The sequence below is a fragment of the Arvicola amphibius genome, chromosome 3 (assembly GCF_903992535.2).
Source record: "Arvicola amphibius chromosome 3, mArvAmp1.2, whole genome shotgun sequence".
NCBI lineage: Eukaryota > Metazoa > Chordata > Mammalia > Rodentia > Cricetidae > Arvicola > Arvicola amphibius.
The window spans coordinates 77,461,225-77,486,622 of NC_052049.1; the positions used below are offsets into that span (position 1 = coordinate 77,461,225).

The 25,398-nt window shown below is 46.9% G+C and overlaps 2 protein-coding genes across 2 annotated transcripts in view; both read left to right on the forward strand.

Moving 5' to 3' along the window:
* The first annotated feature begins 228 nt into the window (after positions 1-228).
* Tmem123 (transmembrane protein 123) overlaps positions 229-25,398 on the forward strand; it is a 36,570-nt gene continuing 11,400 nt past the window's right edge. Inside the window, exons 1-2 of the mRNA XM_038324303.2 lie at positions 229-400; positions 4,549-4,605. Coding sequence (XP_038180231.1) covers positions 307-400; positions 4,549-4,605 — 151 coding nt within the window. The 5' untranslated portion in view covers positions 229-306. The remainder of the gene's footprint in view (positions 401-4,548; positions 4,606-25,398) is intronic.
* LOC119810697 (60S ribosomal protein L37-like) lies at positions 16,610-16,909 on the forward strand. Its single transcript, XM_038324304.1, has one exon. The coding sequence runs from the start codon at positions 16,616-16,618 to the stop codon at positions 16,907-16,909; it is 294 nt and encodes a 97-aa protein (XP_038180232.1). The 5' UTR covers positions 16,610-16,615.

The window sequence follows — 25,398 nt, forward strand, 5'->3', positions numbered from 1 at the left end:
GAAGAGCCACGCCCCTCCCCCTCTGAGACCACGCCCCATTCCTTCCCTCTCAGCCTCGCCCCTCTTCTCAGAGCCACGCCCCTTCTGGTTCACCCGCTGTCCCTGGCCCCGCCCCCTCTGGACCACGCCCCGGCCCCGCCCCAGCCGGGCCCGCGCCCTATTTGGTCACGTCGGGAGGGGGAACCGGCGGTGGCGGCAGCTGCCGGGGAGCGGTACGCGGCGGAAGGGGACGCGGAGCGGTCGCGTGCGCGGAGGGCAGCTCTGGGCGCGGTGCGGTAGCTGCGGGCGCTCAGGGCCCTGGGAACAATGGCGCTGCGCGCGCGGGTCGCGCTGCTGCTGCTGGGCGCGCTGCAGGTGCTGGCGCTGCCGGGGGCCGCGGCAAATGGTGGGGACCCTCAGGGTGAGTCCGCCGGCCGGGAGGAAGCGCGCTGAGGCGGCCTGCGTCTCCACGTCCGGCGTCCGCGTGGAAAGTTCCCGGCTCCGCGGGCGTAGGGGAACTGAGGCTGGGGCGGGTTTCCCCAGTTCCCTGGGGCCACCTGCCGATCTAGACTGGCTCTTCCGTGCTTGGGGGCGGCAGGCCCGCGCGGTGCGGGTAACCTGTTGAGTTTCCCTGGGATGGCCCCTCTGCCGGGGTCTCAAGGAGCTTCTCAGCCTTTCCCTGGAGTTCTGTGGCTGGTAGAAAGACCTGTGGATTGAAATATGCCCACTGACTGCTGCAGAAACAAATCTGGCTTTCGAATACCCACACGGCTTCCAGCTGGAGGTCCCCCAGACGCTACAAGTTGGCTTTCAGGGCCAGTGCGGCTGGCTGGGAGCCTCGTGTGTGCACCCCTTGTTCCCCCGCGCAGGTGAGGCTTATGCCAGACCGAGGCCTCTAGGGCTGCAAGCCACCTGCGCAGCAACCTCCAGGTCTCTGTTTTCTGGAACCCATGTCGTTAAAGCCATAACAAAATGATGTTGTCGGCCTTCGGTGTAGGGAATTTTGTTTCCCTTCGGGACCTTGACCTTTTAGACACTTTGAGAAGAACTCTGAGTTTGTGAGAATTCTGTTTTCCCTTATCACCTACCTACTAGAGTCCAGTCGCTATGGTCTAGTCGCTAAGTTAGAATAAGTAGCCGTAAGTGACCACAGGCTTTGTGTTTTTCAGTTCTGTCCATCTGGTGTTTGTTTCTTAGTCTCATCTATGAAAAGATAACCAGTCAGTTTACTTAAGCAGGTGGTTTGAGCCCAACGCCTGCTTTTGCTGGAATTATCTGGGAGAATTAAGCAACCTTGTTTGTTTTTTGTGCTGAATTTCATTCTGTTTTGTTGAGGTGGGGTCTAGTAACACGGTAGTCCTAGCTGGCTTTGAACTCCCTATTGTGGCTGAAGATAACCTTGAACTGCTGGCCTTCTAACTCAGTGTCCCAAATCCGGGCCTTACAGGGTTTCATCACTCTTTTGATCTGTACCTATGAGAAACCGGAGATGCAGACCTAATTCTGAGATGGGTTAAGGAAAGAACTAATAGTAAAATTGGTCAGTGCTCTGTCTTACATCAAATATTATGCTAATGTTTATGGAAAGAGGCCTTCATTTTTCTCTAACTGCCTGCTTTGTGTGTGCAAATAAATCTGTTTCCTCTCATGTGGTACTGATTAGAGGAAAGTGAGTGCCCTTTTTCTAGCTTTTGCTCTCAGAACACATTTTTGTTGTTTGACTTTCTCACTACGCTCTGTTTATGAATGTCTCACTAGAGAGGTTAGTGCTATTTGGAAAACTTGAAATGCTCTAATGCCCTGGTGTCATAACTAGTAGAAGCAGGGAGTTCATTTCTAAGACTGTCACTGTAAATGGTGCTAAAAGTGGTGCTAAAAGTGTCATCAACAGGACCAGGCCCTCTGGTAGTTCCTGCACTTCAAAGGAATGAGCAAGGCAGGAAGATTGAGTTTAAGGCCAGCCTGAGCTACAAAGAGAAACCTTATCTCTAAAATTTATAAACAACTCAAAAACAAAACCAAGTTCCTGTTCTAGTCTTTGCATGCCGTGTGTAATTAGGATAAGCGGCATTACAATACAAGGTGATTTTCGCAGCCATACTGAAACATGGCTGATATTTGCTAGGTACATTCTCTGTCATGTTCCCCACTGCCACCACTGTGCTAAATTTATTTATTATGTATACAATAATCTGTCTGTGTGTATGCCTGCTGGCCAGAAGAGGGCACCAGACCTCATTACAGATGGTTGTGAGCCACCATGTGGTTGCTGGGAATTGAACTCAGGACCTTTGGAAGAGCAGGCAATGCTCTTAACCTCTGAGCCATCTCTCCAGCTAAATTAAGATCTGTAAATCCCCTTAGGATCCTTACATACCATCTCCATTTTATAGCTGAGAAGTCTGAGACTTCCAGGTAAGCTATCTTATTTACAGTAAAGCCAGTAATGTATGTTTGCCTTCAGATCAGAGCCCAGGCTCAGCCATTTCGTCACCAAGCCGCATCAGCTGATGGTAGTTTTGACTCCACAGTGCTGTCGAGAATGTTGTGGAAGACAGAAAACCATGTCATGGGACTTGTAGTTTTCAAGTATTATTCTGCCTTGCACGATGGCATACATCTTTAATCCCAGCACTCCAGAAACAAAAACGGGCTGATTTCTGTGGAGTTCCAGGCAGTCTTGTTCTGCATAGTGAGTGTCAGATGGCCAGGGCGACATAGAGCATCCCTGTCTCAGACACTAAATAACAATAACTTATGGAGATGATGATGATGGGTGTGGTGGCACACTAATCCCAGCACTCGGGAGGCAGCATGGGAGCCTCTTAGTATGTTTTTATGGCAAGTGACAAATACACCTTCAACACCATTAGGAGAATGAAATAACTTATTAACTCATAACCAAAAGCATGGAAATGTCTGTTCAAACAGTCCAATATTTTGCCACGAAATGGTGTCTCAGGAGTGAAAGTAACTGAGGCTTATGCAGCAATCCAGATGGAGGGCGATCTTTGTTACGGAGTCCTGGGCAGTAGGACCCATCACTCGCCCATAGTTTGTACCATGAACCCAGAGAGGGAGGAACCAGAGGGTGGCTTGGTTGAGCAAGGAGCAGCTGGTGATGTAACCCCAGGAAGATAAGGGAGAGGAGAGGCTTTGGAATTAATCAGCTGATCTACATCCATACTCACTAAGGACCTGAGCAGCTTTTTCTGGGCCTCGGTCCCTGTCACACTGCAGAGCAGTGCTCCTGCCATAGAATTCCCAGGAGGCTGAAGTGAAGGGAACCTACACCCCCTACTCCTCCCACCCCCACCTCACCCCCATAAGCACTTACTATTGTTGGCCACTGCTTGACACCTGCCAAGTGTATCTGAATTGATGGGACCTGTCTGAGTTCCTCCTCTCACCGGGTGATAGTCCCATCCAGAGGAATATAATTGCATAAGAAATACATTTAACAGTTGGTAAATATTTCAAAGTTGTTGTTGCTGTTTTTTCTTTGTGTTTCTTTGGTTCGCTCTGGACGTCTCTTTTGAGTGAGGTAGTTTGTTGGGAGTGGGTTGTGTCAGAAACATAAATAACGCCTTTGTGTCTCTTTACTTTGGGAGTGACCCCAATAGGGCTGGTCTTTGTGTGACAGGAACAATAATGGCATTACCTGAGCTCTCTTCCCTTGTGGGTTGTAGTCTTTACATGGATTCCAAAGTAAACCACTAAAATGCTGCTTACCTGGAACACAGGATTCTCTTCTCCCATTCCCCAAATCTTAAGGTACTAGCTTAAAAATTAAAAGTCCTACTGAGATCTTGCCTGAAAAATAAGAGACCTACAAATGTCATCTGTGCACCGAGTGGAAGGAGGGGGTGCTAGTGGTAAGAAGACTGGAGGCACCCATAAACAAAGAGAGCCTTTCTGGGGTGGTCCATACCACCCAGGGCAGAGCTGACATCACCAGAGGGTGGCACATGGTGAGCACTGTGCAAGGGTTTGTTACAGAGAAAGACCCAACAATGTAGCCTCAAACTCACTGACAGCTCCAGCGTTTTTCATAGCAACAGTGTTACAAGCAGAACCTCCCCTGTGCCATGCCTCTGCCATCCTCAGGCCTTGCCCCTCCCCACTGTGAGTGCCCCGCCACTTCATCTGCATACTGCACCCAGTCTTACAGACCCAGTATCTGGCTAGGCATGGACTATATGTCTGATGGACACACATGTACTAAATGGCCTCTTATTTTCTTCAAGCTCACAGTTCTTTCAAAATGCAAGACCCTCTCCCCTCCCGCTATGGCCTAGGAAGCAGAGAGAGCCTGACTGTATGTACAATGGACTGCTCATCAACCTGGTGGCATCTGTAAGGGACACATTCCGCACTCTTCCTAAGGGCCCAGGCCTGCCATGCTGTCTTTCCATGATGAAGCATCTCTGACCTCTCACACAAAGACAGTCAGGCAGTTGGCTTCGGTGTGCACCGTCCTTGGAGTCCTAAACCATTCACTGAAAGGCAGAGGGCTCATGCTGTGTCCCAAGTTGAATGTTGAATATACTTTACTCTCTTTATTTACAGGCTCTCCAAGTGGAAATTACTCTGTGTCTCTGCTGACCTCCACTGCTAATGTGACAGGTAAGCTTTAAAGATTCAGGCATTCTGTCCATCTAGGCTGTAGCCTGCTATCCAGGGAGTCTGTTCAAGCTGTTACAGGACCTGCCTTAACCACAGGTGAATCCCTGGAGCCTGTGCAAAGGATTGCCCGTTATAGGCATTAGCAGGTCATGGTTCACCTGATTGTTGCTGTTAGTCTAGCAAAGGTGTGGGTACTGAAAACATATGGGAAAACATAGTGGGAAGCTGGGTGCCTGTAATCCTAGCCCTTGAGAGGTGTGTGCAGGAAGACTAGGAGTTGGAGGTTATCCTCAGCCACATAGGGACTTCAGAGCAGCCCGGAATATGTGAGAACCCTGTTTTAGCTTGCTTTCAGTTGCTGTGATAAAAGTCGATGGCCAAAAATCGACATGGGGAGAAAACAGCTTGTTTCATTTCCAGCTCTCAGGTCACACTCAGGGCAAGGACTCGGGCTGAAGACCTGGAGCAGAGCCCATGGAGGATGCTCTTCAGTGGCTTGTTTCTCGTGGCTTGCTCAGTTTTCTCTCTGATACAGGCCAGGACCACCTGCCCAGGGAGGGCACTGCCAAGAGTGGGCTGTGCCCTCTACATCAGTCATTACTCGAGAAAGTTCCCCACAGGCCAGTCTGATTGAGACACCTTCTCAGCTGAGTTGTTGCATTGTCGTTATTACTTTATTTAACCATGCCATGCAGCGTAGCTTGGGTTTCTCTCAAGTTCACTGTTCTGCCTCCACCTTGTGGGACTGGGATTAGAGACGTACAGCACCCACACCTGACCATGGAGGGAGGGCGTCCTGTGGGTCAGCCTCACGCTTTTGTGCTTTGATCTCATTAGTGCTGCCTCTCCTGCTGATGTCTGGGGAAACATAGCTAAGCTTCTGTTCTGATCGTAGTGATGACTGCTGAATTCCAGAGTATGTAGCAAAATCACAGAAACCTTTTCATGGGGAGAAAAGGACTAGAAAGATGCCCCAACTCTATTAGTGTTTCTCAACTGGGTGACAAATTATCAACAACTATAGTACTAATTACCATGGGGAGTTGACTGTTTTACATATATGTTATTAGGCTGTTAGGTGGCTGTCTTTTCCTGTTGGCTTATTTTAGGGGGAAGGAAAACGTGTTTGTGTGTGCGTGCGCGTGCGCATGCGCACGCAGACGCAGGTGTTGTCACCATTCGCCGGTGTGTAATGTGAAGGTCAATGGTTAACCTCTGTCTCTTCCTTTGTCACCCTCCATCTGTATTATGTTTGTTGATTATTTTGTTATGTTTATAGATGGCTTAGCAATTAAGAGCTTTTGTTGCTTGTCTCAAGGGAGACCCGGAGTTCAGTTCCTAGCACCCACATCAAGTGACTCACTCACCTGTACACCAAGTCCTTTGTCCTCAGCAGGCACCTGCACTCATGTGCACTTGTGCACATGCACACATACATGTGCACACACACAATTATAACAAATGATTTTTTTAAAAAAGCAAAACAGCGGGACTGTAAGGGGAGAAAGGAATTGTAGCAAGATTCGGTGTGAGAAAGAGTTCCCTAACTGGCGTGCAAAGCCAGTTCAGACTCAGCCTGCTCAACTCTTCACCCTGCTAAACATATTCATGTTGTGTGCTTTCATTTAAGATTGCAGTAATGTGTGAGTCCATAGATTTTCCTCACAGATTGTGGAGTGGAATAATTGTACACTGTATGCCCACTTGCTGAGCCAGATGGATATTTGGGTTACCCACTTGGCTTGGTGCTGTTTCAGGCACAAGGCATTTAGTAAATGAAACATCTGAGTTTGCTGTCATGAGTGTTCCATCAGGGGAGGCAAGGTAGTGTAAGGAAGTAATGAACTACAGATGGTTTTGGATGTTGATAAAAGGCTAACATGCATAAGCAGACCCGGGCAGAGGTGGCACATGTCTTTAATCCCAGCACTCAGAAGGCAGAGGCAGGCGGATCTCTACAGAGCTAGTTCCAGGACAGGCCCCAAAGCTACAGAGAAACCCTGTCTCGAAAAAAACAAAAACAAAAACAAAAATCATAAATAGGCAATATGGTGGAGACTGGCCACAAGGTCTGCTTCAAGTTCTTCAGTGTGCATAGAGAGTGGACTGATTTAAGCTGAGATTAGAAGACAGGAGAGAGCCAGTCCTATCCAGACCAGAGAAGAGAACCTTCTGGGCAGAAGCAACTAAGTAGCACAGGCTCTGTGTTGCAGGTACTCTGAGGCAGGAGTGAGCCTCTTCCTCCAAGGAATATGGGCGGGACGTGGGGGGGCCTGTGGGAGGGACATGGGGAGACGTGGGAGGACGGGGGGGGGGGGGGGGTGGGGGGGGTGTCTGCGCTTCCGTCATGCCATTGTGCACAGAAACTCGGGAGAAAATGCTTCCATGTTAGCTGTCAGAACTAGGAGGCCAGCAGCGGGTCCTGGCAACTCTCTTAACTTCTCAGGATCTGTTCCTCACAAAGTGGCATCTGTCAGTCTAGCCCACTGCACTCTCAGGCGCCACAGCAAGAATGATGCAACTGCCCGGCTTCCCTCCCCGTGGCTCTGTCTGTAATGCACTGCAGTTGTAATTAGGGGCCTGAATTGCACCTGGCATGTCTGAATCCACCAGAATTACTATACACATCGACACTTTAAGCTTTTTGTAAGTGGGTTCCTTTATTGTTGTAGCTGGGTTATCTGTGCCTCCCCCCCCCCCCCCGCCCTTTTCCTGTTGTGATTCATGGCTCATGTGGAAATTTTATAAGGCATGGTAAATAGCTAACATCATTACTTGGAGCGGTGTTGGCTGTTTACTATAGCTTACATTTCTTATCTTTCATTTTTTTCTTCCTTTTTTTGCGGAGGGGCGGTGTTTCTTTTTACAAAAGAAGCAAAATTACTTTATTCAGAGCAAAAATAGTAGAGGCCAGAGTGGGCTACACAGTCAAGACTGATGGACAAGAGTACTTTAGAATCCAATTATGGTGGGCTTCCTTTTATGGAGCAGAAGCAGAGCTGCTCACTAAGGGGTAGTGTGTGCAGTTCTTTTTGTTGGGCCATTTTTCTCTTGTTGCAAAGTTTTTTCATAGGATATATTCAGATCACACATCCCCTGCTCAACTCTTAATAGTTTATGACCTTCTCTTTGAACAGAGTTTCCTTGCTACTCCCAAGAAAGTGGAGAGAGGGAAAGAAGAGAAGAGGGAAAAAGAATGAAAGAAAGAAAAAAACAAACAAAACAGCTAATATGCTGTGTCAGGCGCCTGAGACCGGCCTGAGGATGCTGAGAAATTGGTTGGCTGTCTCCACTGGGCTGAGGACGCTGGGAAATTGGTTGGCTGTTCCCACTGGGCTGAGGACGCTGGGAAATTGGTTGGCTGTCCCCACTGGGCTGAGGATGCTGGGAAATTGCTTTGGTTGCCTACTGTCCCCACTAGTTTTAGTGTCCATGCACACTATCTATTTCATATTGTCTTTCAGAGGAAATTTTTAAGAAGAGGAAAAGAGTCACTTTGTTGTTGGTTGGACATTGGTGAGGTGTAGTCTCTCTGAGGCTCTCTTCTCATGAGGCAGCACAGGCCTCACAGGCTAGATGAGGTGGCACTTAGCATGGACAAAGCAAGAACTCAGATAGTTGTGTTCTTCCTCCTCCAATCTCTCCCGGATCCCCTCCTCAGGGCCTTTACACTGTCCCCTCCTGTCTCTGCCTTCGTGTGCCTGTTGTTCACCCACCAGAGTGCTGAACACTGAATGCTCAGGCCTCACTCCCTGATATCACAGACCTTGGGGGCCTAGGGGTTTACTGTTCTGTGTTCATAATGCTTTCTCCCTGTTACTCCAACTATAAGGTCAGTGCCTCAAGGGGCAGTGCTGATTTCAGCCACCACCACGTCCCAGGGCCCAGTGCAGGACCTGGCACGAGTTTCTGTTAGGACAGTAAGCAGTAACCAAGTGCTGTGCATGGAGGAAGTGTGCAGGCTGTCCGAGTCCTGGGTGCCAGGAGTCCTGAAGGTGCAGGCAGAGAGCACAGAACTCGGGATTATGGGTGTTGCTGTGGTTAAAGTCTGTGTAGAATCAGCCTTGAATCTTGCTCATCCCCAAGATCAGGCTATGTCCCTACTGCGCAACATTCTGGGTGAGGCCTCCACAGGTGATGCTGGGCACCCAGCAGCTTCTTGGCAGGACGGCATCTCTGCTGTGCTGATCTGTAAGAAGGTAGGAAAGGCTGGTCCTGAGGCTGTCCCAGAGAGTTGCTGAAGTCTCCCTGGAGTTTGAAATTGATTATAATACAGCCCAAAACTATTGGAAAGCTCATGTGGGCAATCACATGATTTGATTGACATTTCAAGGAGCAGGGTTCGTGGTTAGGAACCTGTTGAGTGAGTGCAAATCCTGTGGGCCGGGGCAGTGGTGGGGACCCTGCACAGGTGTTCTACTGATTGATCGGGTATAGAGGGTGGGAGCGGGGATGCAGGCTGGTGCTCTGAGCTCAGATGTCTTATTGTTTGGGTCAGTGGTCAGACACTTTGCTCCTGCATTTGGAGATCATTTCAAAGGAAGAACTTAAAGTTGAACACTGGGAGTTCACAACAGACTAGAGAGGCCCACGAGGCAGAGCTGTGTGTGAGAAGGAGAAAGAATTGGCTAGAGAGGGAAGAGACTCCTCTTATTGTACTTCATTATCTGGGAGAAGCAGAGGTGACGGGGCAGTGGCAGTTTCCACTTCCCCAGTTCGTGTGGATCTGTGGCCCTTTGAGTCCTGGAAATTATCTGACAGATCACCTATCACTCTCTAGCTTTAACATAAACTTCACGACTCTGCAGTCTTTACTTTGTGTCTATGTGACTGCACACATGACTGCAGTTATCCATGGAGGCCAGAAAGGGAGTCACATTCTCTGGATTTAGGAACTGAACTTAGGTTGTCTCAAAGAGCAGTAAGCTCTTGTCTCAGTCACCACTTTATTGCTGTTCAGAGACACTGAGGCAGCTCGTGTAAAAGAAAGCATTTGTTGGGGGCTTGCTTACAGTGTCAGAGGCTTAGTACATTATGAGCATGACAGAGAGCATAGCAGTAGGCAGGTGTGGTGTTGGAGAAGTAGCTGAGGCCACCCCCAATGACACTCTTCCTCCATCAAGGCCACGCCTCCTAGTCCTTCTTAAATAGTGCCACTCCCTGATGATTAAGCATTCAAATATATGAGCCTTTGAGGGTCATTCTCTTTTTTTTTTAAGTGCAATGTCTTTTTTAATTTTTTAATTGATTTTATTGAGCTGTACATTTTTCTCTGCTCCCCCCTACCTCTCCCATGGTCCCCATGCTCCCAATTTACTCAGGAGATCTTGTCTTTTTTCTATCTACTTCCCATGTAGATTAGATCCATATATGTCTCTCTTAGGGTCTTCTTTGTTGTATAGGTTCTCTGGAATTGTGAATTATAGGATGGTTTTTCTTTGCTTTATGTCTAAAAACCACTTACAAGTGAGAACATATATTTGTCTTTCTGGGTCTGGGTTACCTCACTCAATATGTTCTCTAGATCCATCCATTTGTCTGCAAATTTCAAGATGTCATTATTTTTTTCTGCTGTATAGTACTCCATTGTGTAAATGTACCACGTTTTTCTTATCCATTCTTCGGCCGAGGGGCATTTAGGTTGTTTCCAGGTTCTGGCTATGACAAATAATGCTGCTATGAACATAGTTGAGCATATGTCCTTTGGCACGATTGAGCATCCTTTGGGTATATACCCAAAAGTGATATTTCTGGGTCTTGAGGAAGGTTGTTTCCTAATTTTTTGAGAAACTGCCATACTGATATCCAAAGGGGCTGTACCAATTTGCACTCCCACCAGCAATAAAGGAGTGTTCCCTTTACCCCACATCCTCTCCAGCGTAAGTTGTCATCAGTGGTTTTGATCCTGGTCATTCTTACAGGTATAAGATGGAATCTTACATTTGATTTGCATTTGTCTGATGGCTAAGGATGTTGAGCATTTCCCTAAGCGTATTTCAACCGTTTTAGGTTATTGAGGGTCATTCTATTGAAGCACCACAGCAGTCTTTACTCTTGAGCCTTCTCTTCAGCCCATATCGTGTTACCAGCTTCAGAGCAGGGGCTCTCAAGCTAGCTGAAAGTTGTTAGAAAGACTGATCCTGGTGCCAGTTGGGGCCCATGAAATCTGAGCAGGAGGAAGCATAGCATTGAAACACTCCACTGTGGAGCTGAAGTGGAGAAGCACTGCCCCCAGCAGTGACTGAGGGGCTGTCTCCTCCTCGGTGGTCTCTGCATAGGTATATGCTCAGTGTGGCCATCGTAACTGGAGGGTGAAGGAGTATTTGGCACGCAGGGATTTGTTGCTACCTGGTGATGGCCACTGCACAGAAGCCTGTGAAACAGACCTGACCCCCACCCTAGAGGCGTGAGAGCAGTAAGAACAGCTGCACCATTATTTTACTTTACTGGCTAACTTGTTTGGTCTGATGTCGAGAGAATTCGGGGAAAGTTCGTAGGAAGGTAAGGTGTCCCTGGAGTTTCAGAACTGAAACTGGGAAGTTACAGAGAATACAGAGAGATCTGCTCCTGTTCAGGGCGAGTCATGAAATGTCGTGAAATGTCAAGTCTAGCTTTTGCAAAGCTAGCTATCCCCATTAGTCCTTTTGTGACAGAATAAGGAGAGAGAGGGAGAAAACAAATACGACTTTGAATTATTTGGAACTTGTTCTAGGGTAAACATAATTAGCATCAGGATCAGTATTTCTAATAACTTTCGGCGAAGCTTGAGAGCCCCTGCTCTGAAGATGGTAACACGATATGGGCTGGAAAGAAGGCTCGTGAAGACTTTTCAAAACTGTAACACTACTGCCATTTTCATACTTTAAGAAAAAAAGTAATTTTAGATGACTGTTCAATGATTGCTTAAAGCACAATTAATAAAACCTCATGGTCAGAAATTGGGGTTCAACCTGAAGATCGGAAAAGCGAAACCGCCAGCTCTTACCTTAACCTCAATCTGAAATGGTGATCCTGTGTCCTGGAATCTCAGAAGGAGACTGCCTCTGAGAGCTGCCTCTACTCCCACCCCCGTGTCTTCCCCCCCCCCCCCCCATTTCTAGGGCTGGGATTAAAGGTGTGCATCACTGGAATCAAAGGCACGCACCACTCGATTTCTATGGCAACTAGTGTGGCTACTGGGATTAAAGTTTATGTTACCATAATCTGGTCTGTAAGGTGACTAGAGGGGCTCTTTTGCTCTCAGATCTTTAGGAAGTCTTTATTTATTAAAATATAATTTAAATGCCACTACAATTGCTTTGAAAAATTATCATAAACATACTCTGCAAAAAAAAGAAAAAAAAACTTGACAAGTCCTTTCTTTACCCACTGAGTCTCCCCGCTGGCCAGTTCTCCTTTCCTTTCTCTGCATGGGCCAGCTCAAGTGAGACCAGCAAACGCTGGCTCCTCGCGTGTGTCTTAGCGCCCGCCACTTTCCAAGAACCCTTCCATCCTCATGTCAGTGACCACAGAATCAACATTTGAAAAAGTCGTTTTATTTTTAGTTATGTGTTTACCGCAAGTGCAGGTGCCCATGGAGGCCAGAAGGGAGTGCTGGGTCCCTTGAGCTGGAGTTGGTGGTTGTGAGCTACCCCAGTAGGTGCTCTGAACTGAAATCCAGTCCTCTTCAAGAGTAGTAACCTTTGTTTTGTTTTTCTTTTTGTCTTTTTGTTCCGAAGTCTGCCTGTTTTTCCGGATTGTGGTCTCATGTGGCCTACCATACCATAGTCTCTGGAGTAGCTGGGACTACTGGTGCTCACCACCAAGCCTGAACTTTAAGACCAAACTTTAGATTTCACGCACATGTGCATATGTGCCTGCGTGCGTGCATGCGTGCACAGGCACGTGTTCGGTGGTCCTTCTCTCTCAGTTTCTGGTTTATTTCACGAAACATGTCAGGATGTCTTATAATCAGTGGCTTTCTGTTTTGAGTACACAGCACATTGTCATCAGCAGCTGTGCAGCTGAGTGGTTCGCATTACTGAATAGCTATAGTAAAGACGGGCATGCAGCTACCTCTTTGACATTCTTGCTTTCTTTCCTCTGGGTTGAGACCCAGACACTAGTGACCTGTCTGTCGCTGACAGTGGAGTGCTAAAGTTGGCAACTAAGGTTGAAACTTTATCTCCACAGGACCTCCTGGTATTTGCCTTTGATGTCGGGGAGCTCCAATGTGGAGTGCATGTGTATTCAGACTGTTAATTCCTCTTGCTGGACTCTCCCCTTGTTGTATAATGGCCATATTTATTTGTACTGTTTTTGTTGTAGCATATTCTGCCTATGAGGCTACCCACTGCTTTAGATGCCGTTTTCATGGGATGTTGTATACTGTTCTTTTATTTTCAGTTTTACATGTGCCCAAACAGTTGAAATTAGTTTTTTGTTAAAAAAAAATGATAGAGATTTGGGGTTCTGCTCAAATTTAATCATTGTCTTTTAATTAGAGGATTTAATGCATTTACATGCAAGGTTACTGTCGCTACGTAGGATCTGAGTCTAGCTGTTTTACAACTGGTTTTCTAGTGTTGTTGTGTTCCTGTTTCTGTTACAGTCTTTGTGGTAGTATGTTTTGGTGCCTTGTGTACTACTTTTTGGGTTTTACCTACTAGTCTTGATTTGTGATTTTTGGGTTTTTTTCCCCACAAAGCTTGAAAGAAATAAGCCTTGATTATAATTAGCTGTTTCAAAACTAATGCACTGATTTCCTTACACTAAGGCACAGGAATAGCTGTTCACTGTGAGAGCCTTGGAGACAGATTCCCGGGAACTCAACTGCGTCTTGCTGGGAAGAACTTTTTTTAAACATTATGCAACAAGCCTTCTTTATCTTCCTTTTCTAGTGAAAAGGGGGAGGGGCTCTCCAGTGTTGTTTAGCAACAATAAGCACAGCGCCAGCATTTGCACATGGTGATTATAAATTTTCCTTCTCATAAAGAATATAGCCAGACTGGAAGAGATATATAGAGTAGGTGGAGTCAGAAGGATGCCATGTAGCTGTCAAAGGAGAAAGCCACCAACCAAAACCTTACTGGTAGGCCACAGTCTCGTGGCGATATACAAATTAATAGAAATGGGTTAATTTAAGATGTAAGAGTTAGCTAGAAATATGCCTCAGCTATTGGTCAAACTGTGTTGTAATTAATACAGTTTCTGTGCTATTATTCCCATCTGGGTGGCTGGGAAACGAACGAGCAATCTCTGATTACAAAATGGCACGCCAGTGTATGCCAACTATACCCAAAGTAGCTTCTTAATTAACCAATGGTAATAAAACATATTCATGGCACACAGAGGGGAATCCCACATAGAGATTTTCATGCACTAAGTACATTTCTTAAGTGTGACTAATTAAACTAGAGGTTTGTGATTAATCATTGTAAAGAAGCGCAGCCGTGCTGTTGTACATTTTGAGCACCACTTCTTCCTTGGAGGCTGGGAACACGACTTCTGGTAACCATAGTAACTAGCACAGGCAGTGGGAGGAAGGCAAAAGTGCTTGATTTGTATTGGGCTTCTTGCTGGTTGTATTAAAAGGAATTTTTGTAGCATGATTAATAATTTTAAAGTACAAATGAAATATCACTACAAATGTTTGCTTCCAGCCCCAGTGGGGTGCCTGCTGGAAGAAATCTCTCTGTGGCTGGTTTAGTGACACAAACTTTTTTTTCTGTATCTCTGTGTAAAGACATAAGCAGCTAACTTCCTGGGCTGTGATCTTGTTAATGGAAACCAAGGTGGAGGGTAAATACAGAACATAAACTAAATAACCCTGTTTAAAAGAGACTTTAGTCTCTTTGGAGACTTATGGCAATCTTTTGACTGTAACCCCTGTAAAATCAAAAGCAGATTGCATACTTCCAATATATAATGGCACAGTATATGCATTACCATTCAAAAACAGAGGAAAGGGAACATATTGAGAAAATACTAACCAAAGCAAGACTAAAAACCACTTGGGTAAACTCCAAACCCTGCATCTCCTTATCTGATGTCAACTTTTTTCAGCTTTGTTGAATACAACTTCTCTCTCTTAGGTGGTTCCACTCCCAGTTAGTAGCTTTCCTCTGCAGGTATCCCATGACTCTGGCATCTCTGATATCTTGGGGTCTCCAAGGCAATCCAGGCTTCACCTTCATGGCTTCACACAATGGCTTCTCTGTGCTTCCACTCATGGACACCCTGACACATGCCTGGCCCCAGCTACTTTCCTTAGGGAGGGAGATTCCATAGCCTGTTTCTTGTATCCTTGACTGTAAACACAGAACCACTTGGCCAAAGCTGCCAAGTTCTGCTGGGACTGGATCATGACTCCCTTGTTCAAATACATCGTCCTCTTTTCAATGGTTTCCTTCACTTAGTGTGGGAAGTCCTTCTGTATATAGTGTTCCTTTTATTGGTTAATAAAGAAGCTGTTTTCAGCCAGTGGCTTAACAGAATATAGCCAGGTTGGAAGATATATGTGTGTGTGGAGAGAGGGGGGGAGGGAGAGAGGGAAGGAGGGAGAGAGAGAGAGAGAGAGAGAGAGAGAGAGAGAGTAGGCGGAGTCAGGGAGCCACCATGGAGCTGCCAGAGGGGAATGCCTACTGGTAGGCCATGCCTCATGGTAAAATACAAGATAATAGAAATGGGTTAACCAAAGATAAAAGAGCTAGCTTAATACGCTTAGGTGAGTGGCCAAGCAGTGATTTAAATAATACAGTTTCTGTGTGATTATTTTCGGGTCTGTGCAGCTGGGATACAAATAAGTGGCCTCCTATACATTCACTGCCTAAACCTGGCTGTCCTGGAACTTGCTCTGGCCTTAAACTCTGAAACCTTATTGCCTTTGCAGTGCTGGGATTAAAGGTGTGTGCCACCACCTAGGTCCTAAACTTTTCTTTCATTCCTTTTCACAAATTGGAAGCTTAGCTGGGTGGGGTCTTGTTCTGAGGTTGCTATTCCCTTTATTCCATTTAGCACCAGGTTTTTCTTTAAACTTTCTATCTACATTTTGTATATCCCCTTGTTCAGCTTGCTCCTTTTCATTATAGACCTGCATAAGCCTGGCCACTAACAACCGTGCCACATAGTCAATACCAGGCTGTTGTGAGATGCCCTCTACTAAAGCTACTAATCCAGAGCTCTTCACTTTAGCAGGCAGACTCTTTGGCCAGGGCAGAAAGCAGGCATGTTCTTCCGCAAAATATCACAAGAACAGTCTCTAGGCCACATACTAACATTCTTCTCCTCTGAAGTCTCTTGAGCCAGGCCCCCACAGTTCAGATCCGCCTCAGAACCACTGTCCTCCATGATGCTACTAGTATTGCCCATTAAGGCCCACTTAAAAGGATTCAGCTGCTTTTCTAATTAAGTCACAGAGTCCACATTCCACAAGAACATGCTGTGGCCTATTCCAGCAATACCCCAGTTTCTGTACCAAACGCTGTTTCAGTTAGGATTTCTATTGCTTGAAGAGACACCATGAGCACACAATTCTTTAAAAGGAAAACATTTAACTGGAGCTGGCTTACTTACAGTTCAGAGGTTTAGTCCATTATCGTGGCAGGGAGTGTGACAGCACACAGGCAGACATGGTGCTGGAGAGGAGCTGAGAGCTCTGCATCTGGATCCACAGGGAGCCACTGGGCCTGACCTGAGCCTCTAAAACCTCAAGGCCACCCCCAGTGATGCACTTCCTCCACAAGGCCACACCTGCTACAGGTGCCTCCTAATGGACCTAATTGGCATTTTTATTCAAATTACCACAGGGGGTCAGGTATCCAGTCCCGGTGCTCTGCCCCTGAGCTTTGTGCCCAGACATTTGTTTTTAAGATAGCTTATTACTTAGCTTTGGCAGCCCAGTACTTAGCTGAAGAGCCCCGGCCTCAGCCAGTGAGAGAGTGGGCCCAGAGGCTTTTGCTGGTCTTGTTAGATAACTAAAACTTGACAATTCGGCTCTTCCGGTCTCTTTGGCCTCTGCGGCAGAAGCAAGATGACGAAAGGAACGTCATCCTTCGGAAAGCGTCGCAACAAGACGCACACGTGGTGCCGCCGCTGTGGCTCTAAGGCCTACCACCTTCAGAAGTCTACCTGTGGCAAATGTGGCTACCCTGCCAAGCGCAAGAGAAAGTATAACTGGAGTGCCAGGGCTAAGAGACGAAACACTACCGGGACTGGACAGAGGAGGCACCGAACAATTGTCTACCGAAGATTCAGACATGGATTCCGTGAAGGGACAACCCCTAAACCCAAGAGGGCAGCTGTTGCAGCATCCAGTTCATCTTGAGGATTTCAGTCTGTCATAAATGTTCTGGTTGCCAAAATGGAAAGAAAAAAAAAAAAAAACTTGACAGTTCGGGTAGTGAAGTTGCCTATAGAGTATTTAGTTCCTTTCCGTTGCTGTGAGGTAGTGCCCCAGCAAATGCAGCTAAAGGGAGAAAGGGCTCGTTCTGGCCCACAGTTCCAGAGGAGTGGAAAAAGCATGGAATAGCCTGTCAGTCGGGAAACAGACCAGCTGCATTTTATCTGCATACAGTGGACCAGGCTGTACACCCTCAGAGCCTGACCTAGTGACAGACTTGCTTCCGTCTCCTCAAGTACAAAAGCCTGTGGGGACATTTCTCACTCAGGTCACCACAGCTGTAGCTGGCAGAACCGTAAGAAGTGAGCATCCATGCGTGAGGTGGAGAGCAGACCATGAGTGGATTCTAACCTCAGGGCTTTTGTCAAGTTCACTGAGGAAGAGCATCCGGATGGCTGTAAGCTGCAGGTAGCATTTGAAGCATTAATCAATTCCCTTTGGTTCTTGTAGTTCCTAAGCTTTCCCACCCTCCACCCCCACCCCCATGGAGAGGGTGGAAGCCAGGCTTCACACTGCTAAACAAGGCCTCCACCATGGAGGCCTTTACTTGTGTTATTAGGAGGGAAGTTATTGCATGACTGTAGGGTCTGTGCCTCAGTTTCCTTCTAGTACTGCTTCAGGAGGTTACGGGGATTAGAGTTAGTATAGGCAGAATGCTTGGAGCAGCAGCTGACATGCCTGCGCTCTGTGCCTGTGCCAGCATTGTTAGAAGTGAGGCCAGTGTTCAGGAGTGAAGAAGCCAAGGTTCTAGCTAGGATCCATCGTCACTTCTACTCTTAAAGCTGTCAGACTCCAGCTGCCTTCCTGATGTGTGCTGACAATTCTGCTGTTGTACTGGATATTCCTTTGTCATATGCTTTCAACAGATGTTCATTCTCTACTTTGTGTGCCCCAAATGGCATAGGACAATATGGCAGGTTCCAGAAGGTATGGAGTCTTAATCAGACTTCCATAACACCTGCTAGGATGTTTCAGCTGAGTTGGAAGGTTGTAAGAACAAGAAGTCATCATAACAAATATAAATGTAGTAAGAAAGATACAGGTAAGCAGATGAGCGCCCAAAAGAAGAGATGACTTTCAAGAAAGAAAATCTTGGAGCTAGAAAGATAGCTCAACAGTTGAAGAGCACTTGTTTTTGCTGAGGCCCAGGTTCATTCCCAGCACCTACATAGTGGTTCCCAAGCACTCGTCCAACACCTTCTCTGGCCGCCGTGTGCACCAGTCATGCACACAGAGCACTTGTATATGTCCAAGCAAAAAACGTATTCATATAAAATAAACACATCTTTACATTTTTTAAAGAGAAAAACAGAACCGGTCTGACAGGACTGGAGGGAAGCGACTAGTCTTTGGAGGATAAGAGCCAATCAGGCTGTGCTCCCAGGGCCCAAGCTGTTCTTACCTGTGTGTTTCCTCCGCAGTGAGAGAGGTGGTGTGTGTGTGTGTGTGTGTGTGTGTGTGTGTGTGTGTGTGTGTGTGCAGCAAACCAGGCTGCCAGGTTGCCACAAGTCTTTTTTCATTCAACAGTAAGCACAAAAGTTAATTAAGGATCATGTGCCTGACTTTAGATCCAAAGAAGAGGTACACAGAAAATGTGCCAGGACGAAGGCTCAGTACCTACCTTTCTTCCTTCCTTCCTTCCTTCCTTCCTTCCTTCCTTCCTTCCTTCCTTCTTTCCTTCCTCTTTCCTTCCTTCCCCCTCCCTCCCTCCCTCCCTTCTTCCCTCCCTCCCTCCCTCTCTCCCTCCCTCCCTTCCTTCTTTCCTTCCTTCCTTCCAGTTCATCTATTTATTCTACATCTTGGCCACAGCGCCCCCTCCTCCCCTCCCAGTCCCTCTCCCCCTACAATCCCCTCCTCTTCCATCTCCATCCAGGAAAGGGCAGTTCTCTCTGAGTATCAGTAAAACATGGCTTATTGAGTTGCAGTGAGATGGCTGGGTGAGGTGACCCAGTATGAGAAGTCAGGCCCCACAAGCCAGTAAAAGATCCAGAGACAGCCCTGTTCCCGCTCTTAGGAGTCCCACAAGAGGACCAAGCTACACAACTGTAACATATATGCAGAGGGCCTAGGTCAGTTCCCATGCAGGCTCCCTGGTTGTCATTTCAGTCTCTGAGCTCCTGTGAGCCCAGGTTAGTTGACTGTGTGAGCCTTCCTGTGGTGTCCTTGACCCCTCTGGCTCCTACACTCCTATCTCCTCCTCCTCCACAGGATTCCCAAACTCTGCTGGTCTCTGCCTCTGCCTCCATTAGTTACTGGATGTCACCTCTCTAATGATAATATGGTCACAGGAGATGGCCAGTTCAAGCTACTTATCCACTATTGCTAGGAGTCTAAACTAGGGTGTCCCCCCACCATAGATTCCTGGGAGCTTCCCCTGCACCAGGCTTCTGCCCTACCCCAAAATGCCTCCCACCAGCAGGCGCCCTCTGTACTCTCCCCCTATGTACCCCTTCAACCTGTGCCCATCCCCACCCATCCTCAGTCCACTCACAAAATCTCTTCTATTTGCCCTCCCCAGGAAGATCTGGGTGTCCTCATATACTCTCTTTGTTACCTAGTCTCTCTGGATCTGGATTGTAGCATAGTTATCTTTTATTTTACAACTAATATCCACTTATGAGTGAGTACACACCATGTTTGTCTTTATTGGTCTGGGTTATCTCACTTAGATGATTTTTCTAGTTCATCCATTTGAGGCTCAGTATGTTTCTAACGTGTCTGGCCTTGGAGACTTTCACTTGGCTGACTGGTACACAACGACTCTATATCCTGCCATTCTTGAGCAAGAAAACGGATACAAACCAGCAATGTTCTTCATTTCCTCTTGACGGTTTTACAAAGATGGGCGTTCTCCTTCTCAGTGTTTGTCAACACTGATGTCTGTCACTTTGTAAGGCTGTGTTTCTGAGAAAGCTGCCTGGTGAGCGTGAGGTTGATGTTCAGGTAAACCTCCTCTCCCTTGTATCTTGAGGACCCTCTTCAAACTTTGCTTTTCCCTTTACAAAGTCAGGGAACTAGTAATGTCTCGATAAATCAAGTTTGTGTCCTGCTCCACCCACTTCCCACGTTCACTTCGGTACAGTCTGCTCCGGGTTCACTGTAGACAGAGTCGCGTGTGGACTGCTTCCTAAGCAGTTATATCTCCCTAGGCTGTTCGCAGGCACAGCCAGGCTTCCAGATTCTCAGGGCGCTTTGTCCCCACATTCTAGAAGCTTCAGATAGCTTGGGTTAGGGTAACTTTGTTCTTTTCTTTTACAAGAGTTGAGATTCAGTTGTTTTAGGAATGCATGACCCCAGGGACAGACCTGGCTGGGGTGGAACAAAGAAAAGAGACAGAGGACACAAAGCTGGGGTTGGTGGTCTGGATTCCCAGCTGGAAAAGTGCAGCCCTGGAAGCGGAGGCATTCATTGCAGAGTTGGATAGAGAACTGGGTGGTTGCATACTACTGGACAAGTAGGTGGGCTTAGCCAATCTGGGTAGCAGTAGTCTCCAGGGTTGGGGGGAGGCATCTTCAGGCCATAAATATGGGGAGAGGGAGAAAGCTAGAGTGGACATTTGCAGACATTGTCAACACTTAGTCCCAAGAAAAGCTTGCCATCCTTCAGAGTCTGAGCTGTGAGGTCGTTGACATGGTGAGCTTATGTCACACAACGTTCACTTAGTACTTCACTCACTCAGAGCTCCCTCTGCTCCCTGCAGGGTGTGTCTGGTTATAAATCTTTCCAGGCCTCTGGGCAGCTGTGGTCATTAGTGTGCATGCTTTAGTCTTTGAGGTGATGGTTTAGCATCTAAAGCCAAAGCTTGGAAGTGTCCTGGCCTCTCACCCCTCCTTCCAGAAACTCCTAGACAGTCACTGTTCACTGTGAGTAACAGAGACATGCCCGCGTTGTTGGTTTTGTCTCTTGTGGCAGCTGCGGGGTCAGAGCTCTGAGCTTAGCGGGGTTTTAAGGTATCCTCTTATGTGGAGTCCACGCCTGTTGGGAGTCGGACAATAACTCAGTAGGGCAGATTTCATGCTGCAGTCATTACTGGTGTGAACAAGTAGAATGGAGCTCTCGGGTGGCTGGCATGGCCAGCTTATGCACAAGAGGGCTCGGTTCTTCCCCACAAGGTGGTTAGCTTCCCTGACAGCCTCCTCCTGAAAGAGAGCTGTGGATACTAGCCTCAGAGGTCAGGAGGCATCACCTTGCACCAGATTCTCTTTATCAGAAGAAAATCACAAGACAGGGATGTAAAATCAGACCTCAACTTTTGGAAGGGAGCATAGCAAAGAATTTGTAGACATATTTTGGGGTAAGGACATAGCACATGCAGCATATGTGTGGATGCCAGAGAACAAGCTGCAGGACTCGCTGCTCTCTGTACCCTGGGATGGAGCCCAGGTCATCAGACTTGACGGTAAGCACCTGTACCCACTGAACTGTAAACACCATTGTAAATGCTCCTTATTTTGTACTATTTCATTGTATGCCATGGTAGAGATTTGGGTAGTTTCCTTAGCCACACCCCATCAGTGTATATTTTATTCTCCTAAGTAGTTTTGCAGTGATCTTATACATCATTAGCAGCTTGAGCTAGAATCTAACTAGATTCCTAGTTGTAGGATTTGGGGGGACAGTAATGTTGTTAGATTCTAAGGACCTTAAGGAATAACAACAACAACAAAAAAAAACCTGAATATGTCCAGACTGTGTGACAGTATAGCTCTTAGGAAAAGAGTTTGAATATTTTAAGAAACTAGTTACACTGAATGCAAAGAGCAGATGTCAGAAATGCAGTTACATAAAGTTGAAAGCACTGAGAGCAGCGATATATGGTGTAGAAAGCCTACCAGGTGACATAGTAAAGAAGTGCTCAGTTTCGGACAGCAGCTTCCTGAGGCAGAAGCAGGTAAGGGGCACTTGTGCCTTGGCAGCTCCTTTATTGACAGACCTTCTTAGTTGGAGTTGCAGCTGCTGTGATGAACCCCATGAGGAAAGCAGCTTGGGGAGGAAAGGGTTTGTGTGGTTTGCACACTGCAGCCCATCACTGAAGGAAGTCTGGACAGGAATTCCAACAGGGCAGGAACCCAGAGGCAGTAGCTGATGCAAAGGCCATGGAGGGGTGCTGGTTACTGGATTGCTCCTCATGGCTTGCTCAGCCTGCTTTCTACAGACTAGAACCCAGATCCAGAACCAGCCCAGGAATGGCCCCACCCACAGTAGGCTGGGCCCTCCCCAATCAATCACTGGTTAAGAAAATGCCCGACAGGCTTGCCTACAGCACATCTTATGAAAGCATAATTGAGGTTCCCTCTTCTCAGATGACTCTAGCTGTGTCAAGTTGACATAGAACCATCTAGTACTTAGACTTATGAGAACTCGTGTTTCTGTGTTTCTGTTGTTGGCACCTTTCTGTATGTGTCAGTACTGGTAAGTGAGGAGGGAGATAAGTGTCCGCTTGTGTCTTCCAATACTGCCTGTAGCACTTTGGGGACTGTCAAGTGTTCATGTGTTGCTTTCACTGGGTAAGGAATAAAGAAACTATTTTGGGCCTGATAGGGCAGAACTTAGGTAGGGAGAGAAGACAGGACCTGAATGCTGGGAAGAAGGGCAGAGTGAGAGACGCCATGGAGCCAGAGACAGACATGCCGAATCTTTCCTGGTAGGCCATGAACTCGAGGTGATACACAGATTAATAGAAATGGGTTAAATCAATATGAGAGATAGCTAATAAGAGGCTACAGGTAATGGGCCAAGCAGTGTTGTAATTAATACAATTTCTGTGTGGTTATTTCGGGTGTAAGCTAGCTGTGCAACCTGAACAAACAAGGGTCCCCCTCCTTCTGTAACAGTCCAGGGAAATTGATGTCTGAGCGAGCACTTGGCATGGCAGAGTGGAATCAGGTGGGCTCTTGCTGCCGAACTGGGCGTTGAGATGGCCGCGCTGGCTCCAGCATGGGCACTGTTGTTAGCCCTGCTCCAAGTCCATGACAGAGATCACACAAACCTGGAAGCCTGAGGACTGCCTGGCATGGTGTCTAGCTCACACAGGCTGCTGCTGTCTGAAATCCAGTATTTCTAAAAAACATTAAGCATGTGTGTATTTTAGTGTCTCAAGGTTTCATTCTTCCTTTGTCTTTCAAGGAAAATATTGGGCACTAAGTATTAAACTTTCTAATACCAGCATCAGCCTGGGTGGCTTATAACCCATATTTCACAAGACTGAGGCAAGAGGATTGCCAAGAGTCCAAGGCTACCCTGTATATAGTGTTTCCATTCAGTCTGGACTACAGAGTGATGTTCCTGTCTTTAAAACAGCAATTATTAACATAAGCATTGGGCAAGGGGACCACAACTCAGCCTGGACTACACAGCAAGATCCAGGCCAACCTTAGCTACATAGCAAGACCCAGAGCAAAGACTTGGTATCTTTCCACAGTGAACTGAAGTCATTTGCCAGGATGCTCCAGTGTGCAGTTGTTGCCCCCAGGGGCTTTGCTGGCATTTGAACAGATGCTGTTTTGCTGACTGCCGCTCTCTCTGTTATGGTGCTCTGAGCTTGTTGATAGCCACATTCTTTTGTGGCAGCTGCATATTGTGCACACCTGTTCTGTGTTTAGGCCGTAAATCTGTGGTAACCGAGTGGCAGCACCATCTGCCCTAGGAAATTGCTAGTGCAGCTTGAATAGTCTTGTCCTAGACATAACTTCCTCCTCTTATCCCTGCAGAGATAGTGCAGACACCCGGGTATGAGAGAGGTCACTGTCAGTGCCCTGTGTGGGCTTCTTGATGGAGACAGGTGTCAAAGTGTTTGATGCATACCTAGCTGAAATTGATACTTGAAGTAATTCTGAGCATGTTTGTGTTGCAATTTTTTTCAAACTAAATTCTTTTTCTTTTATGTGAACTGGTCTTTTGCCTGCATGTATTTCTGTGAGGGTGTTGGAACCCCTGAAACTGGAGTTACAGTTTTGAGCTACCATGTGGGTGCTGGGAATTAAAACCCAGGACCTCTGAAAGAACAGTCAGTGCTCTTAACCACTGAGCCATCTCTACAGCCCCCTCAACCTAAATTTTATCATTCCAGCCAGTAGCATGTTAAAGGTTACCATGGGCAGCGGGATACCTCCTTGTCCATTCCGGCCGAGGCTTTGTGACTGTGCAGCATTGCTGTGACTGACTTCACGGCATGGCTTCCATACTTGTGACCTCCGTATGCCTTTGTTTAATCTGTAAATGGGGCTAACATCTGCCTCAGGAACTTAGGGAAATTACAGGTGCTTATAAATGTGGAATAGTCTTGGCATAGAATGTGAGCTAGGTCTTCACCAGGGAACACTGGGCCAGAGCTTTGCTAGCTCAATTAAAGATACTGGCCTTTCAGGAAGGAGGGCTCAGATGCACCGGCAGTGAGACACTTTCTCTGTGCTCAAATACAGGTTCCCCGAGAGCACACAGCAGTCCCCAGTAGCACTTCTCAAGGCCAGAGTAACAGGAACAGGGTCTTGAGTCACATTTATATATAATGTGCATATTTATGCCAGTTTCTATGTAAGAATCTTTCCCATTGCCTTAGAGTATGTTTTTTTTAATTTTGTACAGAAAGAAACTTGGATTCATTTTCTTTGTAAAATGAAAAGTAAAACGGAAAGTAGAAACTCCTTAAAACATACCCCCATGGGGCTGGAGAGATGGCTCAGTGGTTAAGAGCACTGACTGCTCTTCCAGAGGACCTGAGTTCAATTCCCAGCACCCACATGGCAGCTCACAACTGTCTGAAGATCCAGTTGCAGGAGATCTGACACCTTCACACCAATGCACATAAAATAAAAGTTAAATAAACCATAAAAAATATTTAAAAAAACATACTCCCAGCATTAGAATGAAATGCCTAAAAAAAAAAAGGGAGACACCACCATATCCTTCCTATCTGACCTAGAAAAGCCATTGCCAGCGTGGTAGAAAAAAAATCTAGTTATGTAGGTGTTTGCGTGTGCTTGTGTGTGTGTGTGTGTGTGTGTGTGTGTGTGTGTGTGTGTTGGGTACGTGCACTCTCATGCTGACTCCAAGAAACATTAATTTCTAAAGTAATAATAATAAAATGCAATTAAGAACTATAAAGATTAAACTAGACATTTGATCTTTTAAAAAAAAGGAGATAGAAGTGCCCAGGAAGGAGCGAAAGGCTAGCCTGCCCCTAGCCTGGCTTGTCTGTTGAGTCCAGAGTGAGCCCACTGCAGTAGGCCCTCTGTGCCAGCAGGCCTCTAAGCATCATGTGTAGTGTGAGGTGACTATTACACTTTCAGAGAGCAGCGGCTGAGGCCTGATCCGCTGCTGTGTCAGGTGGTGTAAGAGATTAGAATGGGCCGGGTGTGGTGGGCACACACCTTTAATCCCAACTGTCAGCCGGGTGTGGTGGGCACACCTTGAAT